The sequence below is a fragment of the Spea bombifrons genome, chromosome 3 (assembly GCF_027358695.1).
Source record: "Spea bombifrons isolate aSpeBom1 chromosome 3, aSpeBom1.2.pri, whole genome shotgun sequence".
Classification (NCBI taxonomy): Eukaryota; Metazoa; Chordata; class Amphibia; order Anura; family Pelobatidae; genus Spea; species Spea bombifrons.
Genome location: NC_071089.1, coordinates 32616906 through 32636081, shown reverse-complemented (window position 1 = coordinate 32636081; position 19176 = coordinate 32616906). Strand labels below are relative to the sequence as shown.

At 36.4% G+C, this 19176-nt stretch overlaps 1 protein-coding gene across 1 annotated transcript; it reads right to left on the bottom strand.

Moving 5' to 3' along the window:
* Positions 1-259: 259 nt before the first annotated feature.
* On the bottom strand, positions 260-18807 carry MYCT1 (MYC target 1). Its single transcript, XM_053459886.1, has 2 exons — positions 18663-18807; positions 260-975 (listed from the first exon to the last, which is right to left on the bottom strand). The coding sequence occupies exons 1-2, from the start codon at positions 18721-18723 to the stop codon at positions 449-451; spliced, it is 588 nt and encodes a 195-aa protein (XP_053315861.1). The 5' UTR covers positions 18724-18807; the 3' UTR covers positions 260-448.
* Between the last annotated feature and the right edge of the window lie 369 nt (positions 18808-19176).

Here is a 19176-nt window from a genome sequence, read left to right as displayed (position 1 = left end):
GGGATGTTACTGAATGTATCCCTCAGGTAAACCCACGCAAAGTTAAGTAAATGCCAGAGGCAAAATTGTACTTTTGATAGACCCACTTGGACAAAAGAAGCACCAGTGTCTATGTCTCACTGTAAATATGTTCTATACAGTTTGTGTCAATAATGATGTTGGCCAAATACTGTCCTCGTCATCCACCGCTTTAAGATCTATCCATATGTTTCCATTTTTATGAAAACAAATATGGCATTGAAATAAGAAAACATATTTTTCTCCCTTTGAAAGCACAAAGAACTAATGTCATTTCATTGTTAATGAAATAATACAAGATCATACTATCAGCATAAAAATCCTGTACACAGAGATATTGACACAATGTAGTGTTATATTTAATTATCAAAGCAATAGAGTGTTATTCTTCTATTGTGCACTGTAATGTTAAGATCTAGTGGATTTCTGTTCAAGAGTCTGGGAATGCCTTAATAATACTTTCATATGCAGGTGGAGGAGTCTGAGTTGAGTGACCAAGACGAAGGCTGTTATTGGACCAGTGGAATTCGCCCTGACTTAGGTTGCTGCTGTTGAGTGTTGGAGAAGTACTGTTGGCACGGGATAGAGTAACAAGTTGACTCTCAGATTCAACGGTGAGAGGTGGACACTGCAGGAATGGATGAAATGTCGAAGCTCGGAAACTTGGTTTTCTAGTGAATGGGTCAGCCTGTTCTTGGGACGTCTGTCTTTGGAAAGTCAGGCTGGCCAAACTGAGGTTACTTCTTCGTTCACATGTGCTGTTGCGGTAGAACCCAGACCTATTTAAAGCTTGGTTATGAGAAGATAATCTAGGCCGACGACTTGAGGAAGAGGGCATCCTAGGAGAAATAGGTGCACTGGCTCGACGTCGAGACAAGCATGTAAACAGGGCCCATATTATTCCTCCAATCACCAATCCGACAACAATAGAGACTGTAAATGACAGTATCACACCACCTAAAAAAAAGAAAGAATGTGTAAAATAAAATCATTGATTGATTTTTTTGTTGTGGTAAAACATCTCATCTCAGTACATCTACTATGCTTTACAAAAGGCCCACTCAGCCGTTTGTGCCTGAGATCCTAATGAGGCTGATCCTTCCAAATGCATTACTAAGCTGATGACTTAATAATTAGAAACAGTGCACTAAATATGAGCAACATGTTGTAATTTTACAATTCATGAAACAAAAGAATATTTTTTGCTAAAACCATCACTTTGGATTGGAATTCATTATGTGTCTCATTTACCAGAGCTGTAGATAAAATGATCACATTATTCCAGAGACATTATTTTCTCTGTTGAGATGTAAAAACACGTGAAGTAAACAGTCTAAAAGTGATACCTTTTGTTGGTCTAATATACAAAAAATATCTAGTCACATAAGACATAAGTGATCTTAATTTGATGGAATGTGATGACATTTCATTTGAAGAAAAAACGTTCTTCAAGCTAAGTCATCACAGATGTTTTCATCTATCTTGTATAATTTATAGTAGGACATATATTGTATATTTAGTGTATTAAAGCATCGTAATAATTAGAAGAAACAGAAACACTGGATTTGACAGGAGATATTAACCTGCCATAAACTATGTTCAGGATATCTTCTATGCCCCTCTCTTTTCATACTGTGACCCAATTATTTGCTCTAGCGTTTCTTTGAAATACATTCCATGTTGCACTGACTCTCTGTAGTTAAATGCTTTGTCACATCTCAGCTTTCTCTTTTCTCCTCCAAGCTATACATGTTGAGATTCTTTAGTTGCCCCTGTTCTGCTAGCTGTTCAGAGAAGAGCTACTAAAATGAGGAACTCTCTCCAGGATGTCTATATACGTCTGAAGAAGACGTCATGAGTATTGTGCGCAATAGATAGGGCATGAGATTTGTGAAGTGGGATGACCGCTTCCTGTTACTACTACCTGAAACTACATAACCAACTTCCCTGGTTGTATTTTAGGTCTGCCTTAGTCCTCACACATAACTACTACCAAATCCCTCTCCTATGTTGTATATACTATATCCTGTCTTTTTTTTCTTCTTACATCCCAAATACATTATTTTACTTTTACCAAGACCGAACTGCAGCTGTACGCATTTTTGTCTATTATAATATGTTACAGAACATGTCTATCCTGTTGCAGACTTTTGTGTTGTCGGCAAAAAGGCATACCTTACCTGGAAAATGTTTTAGTATTAATACAATCAACGCCATGCAGTGCTGCAAAGAAAATGTCCCTATTATCGCAAACATTACTAAACAAGAATTCAGGACATATTGATCCATTATTTCTGCTGAGTTATATATTGTCCAATATTTAGATGAATCAGTGCATTTAACAAATACAATATTTAGACAAACTAAATGCGTTTTCCCCATCATTCAGTTCTTATACTTTTTGGGGTGACCGCAAGTTAATGTTAGGTAATATTTAATATACCTTAGGCCACTTTAATACATAACAAACACAAATTGTTTTGGCTCATGTAATATATCAGGCAAATAAATCAGCTAGATAAATGCAGAAAAAAGTTTATGTTATATTGTGAAGATCAGATATATTTAACCCCTTAAGGACAATGGGCGGTCCCTAAACGCATTGAAAATAATGCATTTTGAGCCCGTACATGTACAGGCTTTGTCATTAAAGGGTTAAAAGATACTGCAGCTTACTGCTTAACATCTCTGGAGTCCAAATCAGGACACCTTTATTAGAAGTGTGGATGAAGTCGGGAGGGGAAAGGTGGCAGCAGAGCCGGCCTTAGGTGTTCCGGCGCCCTGTGCGAACTACTCCTCTGGCGCCCCCCTCACTCCATGTTAAATAAAGTTAAAAAAACCAACAACAAAAAAAACAACGTTTTCATTTAGGTGCAGAGGGGGTGGCGGAGGAGGAGGACCCCGCGGCGGCGGCAGCGGAGGAGGACCCCGCGGCGGCGGAGGACCCCGTGGCGGCGGAGGACCCCGTGGCGGCGGCAGCGGCGGCGGGGGAGGACCCGGCGGCGGCGGCGCCCCCTGGAGTGTGGCGCCCTGTGCGGTCGCACAGGTCGCACACCCCAAAGGCCGGCCCTGGGTGGCAGGCTGCAACAGCATAGATCTCCATTGATTTTACCGCTCCCTTGTCTAGACAGAAGAGATATGAAGATCTCCCCAACTTGCCCATGATCATCATTGCCTGGAAAAGCAAAAGCGGGATAGTGGCTGGGAATCATGACTGACCTTTGAAAACCATGAATTTTGGGATGCATATATATATATATTTTTTGTACACTTTAGTTCATTTTTGCATTGGTTTGCATGTTAAGCATGCACGGTATGAGTACAAGATAAAAGTCAAATTTTCTCCATCGATTAAAAAAGCAGACACATACATTTCTATGTGCAGTAAAAGCAACTTGGGACTGGAGTGTCTCCATTAAAGAACTTCTGTCTAATGTGCAATTTAAACTGGATTTGGACATAACCATTTAATTATAATAATATTAATATTCAGCAGCAGAGGTCTGGGATGTTTTGCCCCTTATTTAAAAGAAGAAAAATTCATGTAATTTCAAGTTCAGGAAGTTGAATTTCGAGTTGTGTTTTTTTAAATAATTAAAATGTATTTCTATTCCTGTATACAACATTATTCTTAAATAACAATAATAATATGTATTTGTAAATCATATCTACTTTTTCCTGCAGAAATGTGTTTTTTTTAATTGTTAAAATTCACAAATCTTGTTTCTCACTTATATCTTTTAACTCTTCAGTTAGTTAAGTAAACTACATGCATCAAATACAAAAGGTAACAATAATATTTCTTTATGTTTTTCCTTATTATAGGACTTTTTTGTAAAAAGCAAAATGGAAATATTAAAGGGTATTCAATTGTAATTAAAGAAGCATAGGCTATAACATACAACGGCCATGAGAAAATGCATCCGTCTACAAATGATGTCATTATTTTTTCAGTGTCTCCATTTAAATGCGTTGAATCCATACATAAATAATGTTGAACTCTGTTGTATCATGAAAATCATGGATGTAAATATGAATTGTGGAGAACCTTTCTTCATCAACTCATGGCCTTTTGTTTCACAGTTTGATCAAACTGTGGACAATGAAACACAGTGATAAAGCATGTTGATTGACCTACTTCATGTGCAAGGACATTGGAGAAGTGGCATTTTTATTTGTAATGTAGGCAAGATGATATCACGAAGTGCAAAAAACAAGGTTCTTCCTACCAGATGTTATATTATGCATGATATATTCCCGAGGCCACACGTAAAAAGAATCCTTGAAAAGTGCTAAAAATATATAAAACCCACAAACATTAATAGCCCTATAGCAGTCACACATCTTAAAAGAATTTTTTTTTTTGAAATACCATGCAATGTTATATTTTACTGGAGGACACAAATTTCAATGCACCATCCACTTCCTGTCTTAAAGCAGCCTCATTGCCTCATTGAAACTGGGTTGCTCAGGAAATGCTCTTTAGTAAAATGGTTTCCTGAACAATCTATAAAGAACAGAACTTTGTAGATGCATATAGATTATATCAGATAGTATAATTCAATGTAATGAACCTTAATTTGGAAAACAATGTATTGGTGCCAGCATTGTATCATTGCCTGCATAGGAAGGGAAACGGTTCTATTTGTCCCTGAGAGATTAACAGTGAAATACGCCTTGTCACCGTTAGCTCGTACACACTGTAGCTTTAATAATATATGTCTTGCCTACTGCGGCTTGTATGTTTGGCATCAAGCTGTTTGACATCAAGCTGTGGTTTCGAGAGAGAATATAGTATTTAGCAGACCGTGGACAAAATAGAAATGAAAGCACTGCATGTGAAATGCGTTGTATTTTTGAATTTAACATTAACAACAAATATAGAGGTATCATGCAGTGGCAATGGAGCGTAATCCCAGCTATACATAGTTGACTTTATTTATTTCCCGTCTTATTCAAGGTTTGCATATACAAATTGACTTACATGGGGACTATGCCTACAAAAGCCATTCGGGTTATATACAGCAAAGAGTGATTGGTGACAACATTAAAATGGTTGGTCCGGTTGTTTGAAAAAAATATTCAGTTGAACATAAGTCTAAAATGTGCAAAAAAACAGTGGACAGTTGTGTCATAAGAAAAAGTATTTCAAAACAGTTTTTCCTTAAAGTATTCATAAAAAAAATGCCCTTATTGAGCTACAATGTTATGCCAATTTATGCAAGACCTAAACGCTACCCTACAAGTCTTAATTGCTGCCCTACATAAAATATATTTCAGATTTTCAAACATAATTTTAGAGGCTTGAAACATTTTGTTTATAAAAATTGTCAGTGTTTAAAAATGATTTAGAAGGAAAGATATTTTAAAAAAATGTTTTATATAGTCTCCTTCACTGAGGGTTTAAAGTCAGAAAAGCTGTCTTGTCAACACAGAAACTAATGGAATGATCCTGCTGAATCCCAGCTATTTTGATAAGACTGCTTTTCTTATTTAGTCCAAAAAATAAGCTCAACGTTCTTGTTTTTATAAAGTGGTTCAAGGCAATTATTGGAGAAAATGCAATTGTTTTCTAGAGTTAAAGCTCCAAATTTAGAACATTGCCTCACTATTTTTTTTAAAACAATTCAGTTGAAATTCAGCACTTACAAACATATTTCATATGGAGCATCGGTAGTATATAATGTATGGCCCAAGATTCAAACTCTGTCATCTTACGTGGTTCTCTCTCTAGACATTCATACAATAAATGATCACAATTATAGGAAATAATATAATGGGATTTGGGTGCTCTCTGGTGGTTGATTTAGTGTATTACATGCATCGTTAGAAATGATAGAATTGTCCTTGAAACTGAATTTCCTAGCAGTAGCTATGAAAGGAATACACACATACACATATAATATGTTGTTTTGTACCTGAAAGCAATCACAAATCACAGTTCCTATAGTTACTAGTAAATCATATATGTCACTTGGACTAATTTGACATTAATGCCAAAGAATCCACTCTTGAAAAGTGGAAGATACACAACGTTACTAATGCTGTGACTTTCAGAAGTACAACATACTGTTACCGACAAATTCCACAGAGACAGAATTGTCATACACAATGTCGATGAACCATCAGATGAAAGGTTATACCTCTCATGACATGTATTATTACAAAGCAAAATTCACTATTTGACAAAGCATGTGGACAAACTCCTTAATTATAGAGTTTAGGTGTTTCAGCCACACTCATTGCTAAAAGGTGTATAAAATCAAGCACTTGGGCAGCCATCTCCATAGACAAACACTGGCAGTAGAATGGGTCGTACTGCAGAAAGTGTCTTTAAATGTGACATCATGGGATGCCACGTTTGTCACAAGTCAGTTCGTGAAATGTCTGTCCTGCTAGATCTAGCCAGTCAACTGTTAAGTGCTGTTATTGTGAAGCGGAAGTATCAAGGACTAACAACAGCTCGGTCACAATGCAGTAGACCATGCACACTCACAAAGTGAAGTGTGAAGCTCATAGCGTGTACAAATTGCCTGTTCTTGAGCGTCAAACTGGAAGCAATATTAGCACAAGCTTTGCGCGTCAGGAGCTTCTTGAAATTGTTTCCTATGCAGCTGCCCAGAATCCGAACACCAATATGCGCAATGACAATCACCACCACCACGAAGCACACCACAACTGGACTCTGGAGCAGTGGAAATGTATTCTCTGGAATGATGAATCACGTCATGCTTCACTATCTGGATGGATGAATCTGGGGTTGGCAGATGCTGGTAGAACGCTACCGGAATTAATTCTAGGGCACATCACATCCAAATATGGGAAAAAGCAGTTTCTCCAACATAATGACTGAAACAAATTTAAAAAAAAAAAAAGGCGTACTGCTACGTGACTGAAAATTAGAGCATTTGTGAAACAATATGACTAATCTTTTGGCACTTAACTCTTGTTTTTTTGTTTTTTTCAAAAAGGAGTGCCCCTTGAGGCTTTAAGGAAATTTCATGTAAACCGGTAGCTAAAAGATTTGGCAGGATTTACTGGAGCTTTGAAACAGGAAAATGTCCAATGACAAAATTTGAAGCTGAACAGAAAAATTACAACATTGTTCATAAAGCATAAATAAAAAAAACCTTTATATGATACTTATCATTAGGCTTTTGCAATTTGCATTTGCAATTGTGCAAACTTTCATTTTTTAGGAAAGGGTCCAACAACAAATGAAAACACTCTCTAGTGTCTCCCTATATTATCTGACCACCGTTCAAGTGTTGACTAAAATGACAGCCTTGATCCACCACATCATAGAAGGACTTTTTTTTTATTTTTTGGTCATCGTTGATCATCTTGTCTAGCTCATAACACCTTTCAACCACAACTCACAGCACTCTGGCTCATTTCCCTCCCTTCAGTATTTAACCTCTTTCCTTATGTTCTTCTGGATTGAAAGCTTTCTAAGTCTTTTTTTTTTTCAACCTAAATTGCTGCTTTGCAATTTTTTTCAAAAATATTTTCTCTTATTTAAAAAAAAATAGCTTGAATGCCCGCTTCCTCAGCAGATAAGACCTGTTTACCCCATGTTGCTGTCCCTGATCTATTCTTATTTTGAAGATATCCAAATTCCTGTTCCAGCCCTTCTCTGAGCTCCTTTCAGCCTTCTGAGGGGGGGGGGGGTCTCCAGAACTGTACAGAATACTCTTGAATACAAGTCCTGCTTTCTAATACCAATCGTTCTATGTAAGAAAACAAGAACCCCGCTTGTACTATGTGCCTATTGTAACATTGTCTGCCTACCTTGTCCTCAGAAACAATTACTCCCAAGTCTCTCTCCTCAAGAGCATTTGTTTCATCTATTAATATTAAAACCACATGTAACATACTCTTCTGCATTCTTCATTCTTTAGGCCAGTACCTCTTCATGTGTTACCTTTCTAACTTGGTGTCTTTCTTTGCTATGATCATTTCCTAAGAGCATTTGGTGAGAATCAGTCATAAAATGTGCAATTATGTGTGTTTATTGCTGTGTTTAGAATATATGGGAATATATTAACCCCCTATATGTTGGCATATAGGGGGTTAAAAGGCATATCATGGGACAGAGTGGTATATAGGGGGTAAAAGGCATTTCTGGAGGCAGAGTGGCTTAAAGGGGGTTAAAAGGAATATCATGGGGCACTCTGCCTCCAGAAAAGCCTTATGCCCCCCCATATAACACGTGGGACAAAGTGCTGAGGCACGGTCCTGGCTCTGGGCACTCCCCCTCCTGCCAATCACCAAATACCGATACCGACAGGGTGCTCTAAATACCGGCTGTGCCGGTGAAATAATTGCCAGGTGGCAACCCTACTCATGGGTAAGGCCATAGTTGCAGCACAACCATTCTCCTGTTTACGTGCACTTGCTTTACGAGAATGGACACATAGCAGCTTGATACCAGTACGTCAGTTCGTCTTTCCAGGGTCTATTGTGTCTTTTGACCATCTTTTGAGAGTTTTGTGGTGGAAATGACTTAACAACTGCAGTGCAGTACATCCGTTGGTAAGTGAAAAAAGGTAGTAGATTTTCATTTTAAATACATGCTCTGGACTCCATTGTGTACGTTAATGTGGGGTATACCTGTAAATAACTGTAGATGCCACAAATTCCCTAACAAAGTCTTATTCACTCAATGCATCATAATCACAAATCAAAAGCAAAAATATGATGGCCACAATCTAGAGTACTGCGCTGACTTAAATAGTTGAAGGGTTACTATGACAGTTTAGCTAGAATAATTATTTCAAGCAATTATGTTATGTATCTTCTGCAACAACCTTTTTTCATGATTCAGTCTGATCATAAGTATGTATGGTACAGCAAAATAGTATTACCTCACTTGGATAAGCCTTTTTTTCCCTTTTGTTTGGTTTTAGCACATTTCAAGTTAATTACTGATGCTCCTGATGTAACTTTGTCTCTGTTTAACTGCAGATGAGATAGGTCGATTGTCTCAATATGAAAACAAGATGGCAATCACGTAAATTTCTATCACCTATAAAAGTAATTTTTATTTTTGAAAATAAAATACAACTTTAATTGTTTATTTTTCTTGTGCATCTGGTAAAGGACAAGTATGTCTCTTTAATCTGCATTTTCCACTTACAGGAAAGGGCATGTCTGGAAAACGTTGCTATGTTTGCCTAACATCACTAGAGCAGAATGTGTACTCTCTTTTGTTTGTTTATGTAGCATTATAGAAGTCCTTAGTAGATTAAAGCTATGAGTAATTTGTTTCCTGCATGGAACAAAATAAGCCTAATCGAAATAATTTTAGAGGGTATAGAAGCTAGCAACTAATACCCGTCATGTTTTCCACTTAAATGCTTGTTGGGTTGTTTGAAACACATCAGTGTATCCATTATATTTTATTTACCGTAATTGGTATTAAAGTTGAACCAATATTTCACATATTATATATGAGTCTTGTTTCTCAAAGTCTATAAACTTTCAGACTGTAAATATTATAACCCTTACAAAAAAAATTTAAATATTTAAAGTATTTATAGTATTGATTTGCCACTATAGGTAACATAAACAATTATTACCAAATTCTCAATTTTATTTAAAATACTTTTGAATGTACTGAGTTTCAAATTAACTACTTCACAGATATTTTGTTGAAGAAGTTGGTATTAAAGTATGAGTTAATGCCCATTGTATTATAACCAGGTAAACGGACAGGTAAACCTAACACTCCACGCTAACCTATGCTGTGGTCACCAGGAATCCTTGTCCTCACTTTGTCAACACTTATTAGACACTCGGTTCAGCTGAAAATTTGGGGGCATTTTTAAATCAGCAATCATCAGCAATAATTTTCACTCACTTTCTCACACGCTCATTCTTATTCACTCTCACACTCTCTAAATGTTTCCCTACCTTCTCTGCTAACCACTACCACTTCTGCTTATCATCTATCTTTTATCTTCTGCTCTTCTACTTTCAATCTGCTATCTTCAATCTTCTATCTTTGTCCGCATCTTCGCAGACATAACCCAGCGGGAACTTCCGTCAAAATAGCAGCTGTTGTAGTGACATCCTCAAATCGTGGGAGGGGATGTCACGGAAAGCACTTTTATTTTGCCCTAAGTTGAACTCAAGGCAATATGGTGGCGCTTGCAGTGATGTCCTCTCCCCACCCCAATCCTCCAATAGAGAGAGAGGACTTCATTGAAAGTGCTGTCAGTTTGCCCTAACTTAAACTTGAGGCAATATGGCGGTACTTGCCGTGACGTCCTCTCCTCTGATTGGAGGATCAGGCAGAGAACATCACAACATGTGCAGGCAATTTGGCGGAAGTCCCCGCTAGGTTATGTCGGTCAAAATAGAAGAGAGAAGAGAAGGGAGAAGATAGAAGATGCAGAAGTGGTTGGCAGAGAAGGTAGGGAAACATTTAGAGAGCGTGAAAGAGAGAGAGAACAAGAAAGAGAGCGTGAGAGATTGTGAGTGAATTTGGGCCTACAAAATTAAGCTTTTGGCTTTTGCAGTTTTCTCTAATTCATGGGGGATCTGGTCTCATTTTTGTGGCATTGTACAAATCGCTGAATTTACCAAAATTCTGTAAATTTGCAATTCGTATGAATCTGAATTCACAAGTCAATAAGTAAAAGTGTCTAAATTATTGGGTACTGTATATTCACTAACTCAGGAGAGTAGCATCATTTTAGTTTGCTATGTACTGCAAAAAAGGTTGGCCCTGTATACTGTACAGTTAAATCTGTGATTCTTTCCATTGATGGACAAAGTCAGCCTTGTCAATGCTTGGTAATACAAATTGAAACCAGGGAGATGAAAGATAGATATGGCATTTTAACCCCTTAAGGTCCAAGGCTGTTTTACATGTTTTTACACTTAAGGCCCAAAGCATATTTAGCACTTATGCTATGTTTTTATTCAACTGTGATTTACCAACATATTTAGTTTACCCCCACAAATAATTTCTTGGAAAAGTGGGGGGGGGGAAATGCACAATTTAATTTATAGCCAGTAAAGAAAATATATGTAGGTATTTGTCCTGATTTAAAAACAAACACCTCATACGCCTTGTATCTACATGTATTTTGGTAGTTACAAGGTTAAATATAAATGATGTACGTAATTCTTTACAAACTAGATTTTTTTTAACTAATTTGACAGGCTAGAAGTTGGGCCCTGATAGTTGGTACAAACTATTATTCTGGTTATTCCAACCAATAAAAATATTTGTAGAAATAGAAAAAGACTGATCGTAAACTATAGTACCAAAAGGTTACTTTAAAAGTACCAGCAATAATACTTAATAGGGTAGGTTATGTTTACATCTATGCTTATGATTAAGTTTGTATTATGTTGTATCCAAGCGTCAAATTCCTACTCACCAAATTAGCGGCCTGAAGCCACAACATCAAGGTTACCTCACTAATGAGTAAGAATGAATCCTTGTGTGCGAATTGCTATTTACTGTTAGGTAACACATGCACACTTTGTGTCCTGCGCAATACACATTTATCAAAGGAACAGTGTAGAAAGCTGGAAAAGCTGAATGCTTACTTCACTGCTTTGATATCTATTTTGTCTAAAAATCCATACGGACTTTATGTGAGATGGCAAGTAACAATAGGTACATATTGGAGGTGTTGCGGATCAGTTGTGCCCCTAATTATCTTGCTAGTCCTCCACAGTTTACAACCCTGATTGTTCACACTTTGCAGGTTGGGAAGAATTTACTGCACACCTACAAGATTGAGTCTCATTGTATTTGTCTGGTCAGTGATAGTCTTTTTAGCAAGAGCCCAGAGCAATACATCTTTGTCATAACATCCACGTTGAATGATCTTCCATGGTTCATAGGACCTGCCTCGGTCTTTTGTAGATCAGATATGTGAACAAAGATGTGAACTTATGTTTCTAATTATAAACACTTGGTTTCTTGTAAGCTAATTAGCATTTCAAACACAATATGAATTTAAAAATAGGCTCACATTTCAAAAATGTAAGCGGTGACTCCCTTCAGTTCTTTTCATATAGTGAGACAATAGTCAACTGAATCATGTTGTCATAATAACATAAGACAATTTGGGTACTTAATGACTATGGGACATTCTGGAGCTGGTAAGTTAGTGTAACAAAGTGTAACGCAGGGGCAGATATATGTAGAGGTAGACTTGTACTAAAAATAGGCTCAGATATTTAGTGTCAGAGAGCCTCACCAAAAGTATTTAAGTACTTAAATACTCACCTTTGGTAGAATCTGCTGATCTGTTTTAGTTTGTGGTAGTTTAGTCTGACTATTGTTATGCATTTTTTTTTGCAAAGCCATTGTATTCTCTAACTCATGTTCCATGCATATGCCAGTATATCAATGAGGTAGAGTCATTACAACTCTTATGGCTCACGTGTCTTGCGTTAAAATAATAGTAAATTACAGATTTCATTAGACAATCCAGAGAAACTCTAGAGGTTTCTAAAGATTAAATTATCTATAGGGACTGAACTTTGCCTAGGTCCTGCAAAGTCTGCCACTGGGATTTGGCATGTAAAGGATTTGAGTCAAAAACTTGAGATAGATGTAGCTCATGTCATTGAATAGTATGTGGCTAATATAATAATAATAATAATAATAATAATAATAAACAAATACTTTAGGACAAAAGGAGATACAATTTTGCAAGAGAATACATTAACGCAAAATTGGAGGTAAACTTTATCTAAAGTTTTTTTGGCCTAACACTTAGTTTGGGATTTACATTATTCTCAACAGGATGTTTTCTCCTAGTAAAGTAGCAGTTTACCTAGGAGAATATCGAAAGTAGCTAAGAACCACTATGCCCATCAAGTCTGCCCATTTTTCCGGATGTAAAGAATTACTCATTCAGTCCTTGGATTTGTCTACCCCACACAGTATTAGCCTTTGTCACTTCTGCTGGGAGACTGTTCCACTTATCTACCATCTTATTAAATTAAAACATCTTTACGTTACATCAAAGCATCTCACCCTCAAGCATTAGATTAAGATGTTCTGTTCTAACATAACATCTATTCTTCTTTGAATTAAACTTTCCTCTTGTACTTTGATAAATCCTTTTGTGTATTTAACTTTTTCTATCACATCCCCTCTCTTTAAATCCTAGCGTTATTACTGTAATTTTTAAATATTAAGATACCACCATATGTGTAAATACAATCTTTTATATGCTTGTATGTATTGTGTTACATTATATTTGTAGAATTACATCTAAAACTGATTAAGGATCAGGAGCCCGTCTTTTATTATGTTTCTTTTTGATGATTACTTCTACAATTGCCTATATTTTTTTCAAATAGTGAACTCCTAAAATCTTGTATGAATATACAGTAACTAAACTTTGATAAGGAGTATATAATAATAGGAGTAGGAGTTAAACATAAGGAGTATACCTTGGACAACAGGATACAGAAACAGGAAACCTGAACCAGTAATTCTTCCTGGAAATGCAGGCGAGCAGGCAGGTGTGTAACGAAAGGCTACATATCCTTTCACTCCACACACACTGAGTGAAAGTGCAAAACTGCAGTAACCAGGTTGGATTTAACATACTAGGTAAATAAAGCCAAAGAAATGGATCACGGACGGGTTCCTTTAAGGTCTGGTCATGGAAACCCTAGTTGACCATTGTTAACTTAGCAGGTTTCAGTGTCAGAGTGGTGATCAAGCCACAATATGTACTTTAAAGCATACGATAGCTGCAAGGCTCCTTTAAATTGACATGGTCAGTAGCGTAACTACATGGGTGCAACTGTGGTGGGGCCCAGGACGATCCCTGAGACCACTTGTTCCTGTCTTCTCATACCAGTTCAAAATTGTTTAGAAAGGGCCGTTCTGGCCTGGACCACACCAGTATGTATATGTGTTGGTATATATGTATGTGAGCATGAATGTTTATGTATAACTGTATGTGAACATGGATGTGCAATTGTGTTTGTGAGTGTGGATGTGTAAGTGGGGTGAAATGGAGTGTGCGTTAAAATGATTGTGTACGTGTATATTAGGTGATTGTGTACGTGTATATTAGGTGACTATGCGTGTGTGTAATTTGTGTAAGTGTGTTTACATATGTGTTCCAGAGTGTATGTTGGAAAGGGGCAATGGTGGTACTGATAAGCTGCTTGGTGCATTTGGGGGGCCCCGAGGCAATTTTTGCACCAGGGGCCTGTGGTTTCTAGTTATGCCCCTGTACGTGGTATACCTTTCTGTACTGCTTCTGGATTATCCGTTTGTTCCTGTTCACAGTTCCTCATAGCCAGTTTGACTTGTATTTGTTTTGTCCCAAACTCTTGGATTATCCCTCTGCATTGTTTGCACGAACTTGATATATCTGGCATTGTTTGCACTCCTGGATTATCCCTTATCTGGTGTTTCATTTGGACTGATTCCTAGTTAACCTCTTTTTAGGCTTTTGGCTTCCGTCTCAGGTTTGTCCCTAGGCCTGGTGACTTGTTTTGGACTGTTAATAATGCCTGATCCAATATCCCTGGATCTGAGTTCGTCAAACTGTATTGAAGATTTACAATTCTGCCCAATGCCATATACATTTGCCCCATTCCTCAACCCCCGCTAATATCTGTGCAGAAGATGAGTCTGGCCGAACACCTCTCCTGACACTTGATATAGTTACCTCCAGTCAGCTCCAGTGCTGACCCAGCAAATGCATGCGTGGAAAGCACTCCCATGGATTTCATGAACTATTTTCCCACCATCTCTTAACTGTAAAACAATGTAGCTTTAGAATAGCAGAGCGCTACTTGAACTCCACCTAAACTCTGTAATCAAAACAGAACCATTCCATTGTACAGCTTTTCCTTGAGTAGACGATTCACAATATACATAGTGTGTGCCAAAAATGTCCCATATTTTTTTTAGATTTCCGTAGCCTCTCTATTTGTAACCAAATTAGAGATATAATTATTAACACTTAATTAATGTAGATTGAAATCAGCCAAGAAATTGTGTCTGAGCATATACAGAGATAAATGATTATATTATATTGAATTAGTACATAGTGCCCCAAACATTACATAGCCTTTTGCACATAAAAAACCCCAATTCATTCTAACTCCTATAAATGGATTGTAGGGATGTCTGTTAATTCGTAATGTCAAGTAGGCATTACGTAACACTTATCTGCTTTTGGATAATTTTGTACGTGTTTTCCAGGAATTTAGTCTCAGAGGATCACCCCTTGCACTTGCACATCTGCACATCATTAAATGAGCTAGGGCCTTTAGTTAAAACATTGGATAGTGATGCATGAGATGAGTATCGTGGTACTCTAAATCCAGGGATACCTAGCTTTCTTTGAGAGGATGTAAATAACAATACATTGGATAAAAATCTTGATAATCTAAATGATTCATCGAGTGGAATAATACTTTTCCTTTTCCTATATATATAGCTGAATATGAAAAAATGAAATATACAGTGCAGCGTATTTTTAATGTATATTACAAGGCTTTAGAAAACTTTCCTAGCAGGGGCATAACTAGAAGCCACAGGGCCTCTGTGCAAAATTTGCCACAGGGCTCCTCAACTTCACCAAACATCTTTGCTCCCAAGCTGCTTATCAGTGCCATCCTAACCCGCAAACAGCCTGCCTGTGCCATCTCTGCCTCAACTTTGTCAGTGCCCCCAAACAGTGCACCTGCACTTCATTGGTTGATGCCAGACGAGCCTGCTGGCGACCAATAGAATCGCTTGTACAGACTATAAAAATAAAAGTGAGACGATAGTTTACACAAGAACAATTTCAATTAGTCACTCTGATCAGTTATAGACTATGATTAATAAATCTCCATTTCTATATAGTTATATCTTGCATAGCTTGTACTGTTTTGGAAATATAGCACTCATAAGCAGGGTGTGTACCAGATATTGATAATTAGGAATACTATAATCAATTATTATAAATTATTAGTTTATATTTTAAATAATTCCATAACTTACTATTTCCATAAATAAAGGACCAGGTTCCAAATTATGCCTATCAATTCGTTTTTATAAAGAACAAAAAGATAAGATTTAAATGGGGTTTAAGTGATACTACCAGAGACAATCAGGGGACTATCCTCTGAAAAGAGGCACAACTGGTCATTCTAACAAAATGCAAGAAAAATATGGGCAATACTTTCAGATAAATCTTTTTGAGGCCTTTTTCAGTTAGTATTCTGTGAAAAATAAAACCTTTCAACACAACTTGACTATGCATTTGAAATAGAAAAAGTAAAATAAATGGATAGTCAATAAAATATTTTCTTAAGACAACCAGGGAGTAATTAAGGTCTCTAGGAGCTCCTATTTAGCCTAGAAAAATTTCAATATTATTTTGACTTTAATTCAAATATATAGTTAACCACCCTTTACAAGGTTTATTGAATTAAGAATCAATACCGGACATAGGCCACCTTTCCTTAAAATAAAATTAATTAAAGAAATGTAATGAAGCCGCATTGTTAAACAATTTCTAACTTTTAACTGACATTGAGATGGTTATGTATACTTTTGTTCTCCTGACCTATCATGAACTCTTTGTTAAAATTGCATCCTACAATTTTAACAAACTACACGAAACCATGAGCTACTAGTAACCCCCCCGTCTCCTCTGCCTTTGTTTGTTTTACATGTGTTCATGCCTCTATTAATATGTTATACTGTGTTTTAATACTAAAAACAAAAACTGTCTGCGCTTCTTACCCTAATAAAGTTGGCAACAAATATATAAACATAATATAAACCTCTCATTTATATTATGTTTATATATTTGTTGCCAACTTTATTAGGGTAAGAAGCGCAGACAGTTTTTGTTTTTTGTATACATTGTACAGCCAATACACTGTTTCTTGCTGCATGCTTACACCTGTTTGGTAGGCCTCGTATTACACATTTATATTATTTGAGCCTGTGACTAGCTTAGCGCACCAACATTTTTTCTTTTCCCTGTGTTTTAATACTATTGTAAATAGCTTTACATGTTGTAATAGTGCTACTGAATGTATAAATAAAATAATGATAAGAGCAGTTCTGGTGCTGGTAATATAATAGTGGTTTCTATCACTAAAGTAACCACTGGAATGCTCCTTTTAATTCCTCCATTGTTTCAGTTTAACCATTTCACACAATAATTATTCTTTTATACATAATTCCCTATTGTCTCAAACTGCAGTATGCAATGTCTCAATATTTCTGGTGCCTTAGCTGAACATATGCATTCATATTTAAATGTCAATGTTTAATATCTTTTAAAATAAATTGCACACTACAATGAAATATTAAGCATTTTAAGAGGACCGCATGCTGCAAACATAGAGATGTATTCTCCCCAGAAACCTAACACAAAAAAAATCAACATTAAAGGATCATTCTTTTTGCACATCTAAGTATGTGGTATATATTATTCAGCACAGCAAGTGTGACCAAAGAGGCTACGTAGCTTTAACGAGCCAGAACTTCCAAACCACAATGAATATGCACAGACACACAACTCTACAGAAGGTAATTATCACATTCCATTTGGACATTACATCTAAGCCTGAAGATGACTCACCAAATGACCTTGAAATCAGAATACTTAAATGGAGTTTTAGAAGCATCTCAGACAGAAGCCATTTAAACTTGAGGTTGATGACATCTTAGCACCAAGAGAAAGTACGTTAATATAAGGCTGGTATTGTTAACACGTTATCAGAAATTAATAAGAACTTTATGTCCTATTCTTTTCTTTTTAGTTTGTTCCTCTGTGTTTTTGTGGGCCAATATGTTTGACCTAAACAAAGAGTACATTGCTCAACGTTGTTTAAATTGAGATATAATGTGAAATCTTTTTGTCTTAATGTTTTTCTTAACTAACAAGTTAGTATAAATATTAAAATCATATAAAATATGATTACAATAAACATAATTTGGCAGTAGATTCCTATCTAGTCTGGTACTTTTTCTATCTAATGTAACATATCAAGCCGTTCTTGCTCTTTGGCCTTGTCTCAAAATATCCTATTCTATGCATGGCTACATTCCTTACTGTATTCACCTCCACTTCTGTTGGATGAAAGCAGGTTTTACAAACGTTTAACCAAAGAAGAAATGTGTATTTTCGAGTATTTGTATTATTTCGCACTCAATTTTTTTTCCACATTTTTTTTCAAGGTTATATCACCTTGTCAATGCATTCGAAACTAGAACTAATATATAATGATAAATAGCAACATTTGTGGAATATGTTTGAATGTTACATAAGTCAAAATGTAAAGTACATATTACAGTATAAGTCAAGTGCTGCCCAACCCCCAATAACCAAATGAATGAAAACATATAGAATAATATGGCAAAAAATTAAAAAAAATAATAAACTGTTGCAGTAATCTATCTAAAACTACTGTTTTTTTTTTGGTTAGTCATATTAACTTATTCTCTTCCCATTGATACCACGGTATTCTAAAATGGTATTGTATTATAGCTAATCATATTAGCTATATTAGACATACTTCAGAAATGCTAACAATGAACAATAATAGGTCATCATTTTACAAAAGAAACTCACACCGATTGTACCTATACATTCCAGGAGGCTCATACACAATAATTAAAATGAATTTCTTACCCCAGAAGTCGTCCGGCAGTGGTTGTGAAAAACAAGTGCTATTATGAGTGTTGTTAGCCATAAGATCCAAAATAAAAGCTTTAATTTAAATATGTCCAATTTAGTCATGCAAGAGCTCTGGACGTGTGTGTGTTACAGTAGTAAAATAAAATTCTACATCTCTAATGAGCTTTGTTTGTGTCAAAGGAAACATGAGTCGTACACTTCCTGCTTTCATCCTCAATAGTTAACAAGTAGCTTCTTATCTGGGGGCAGCATACAATTCCGGTGACTTGGAACAATTTCCTTCTCGTCATTTCCCCAGCTAGACTGAATTGACTCCAAACAATGCACAATTCCCTTGTCTTTTAAAATATGCTATAGCTTACATATAGTCCTTTGACTGATGGATAACAAAGTAAGGAGTTCACATCCCTGCCAGCACATGAAAGCCCATGTAATGCGTCTACTTCTACGTATGAAGTGAGTGTACTGAAGTTTAGCACTGAGTTATAGTGAGAGTGAGAATGTGAGT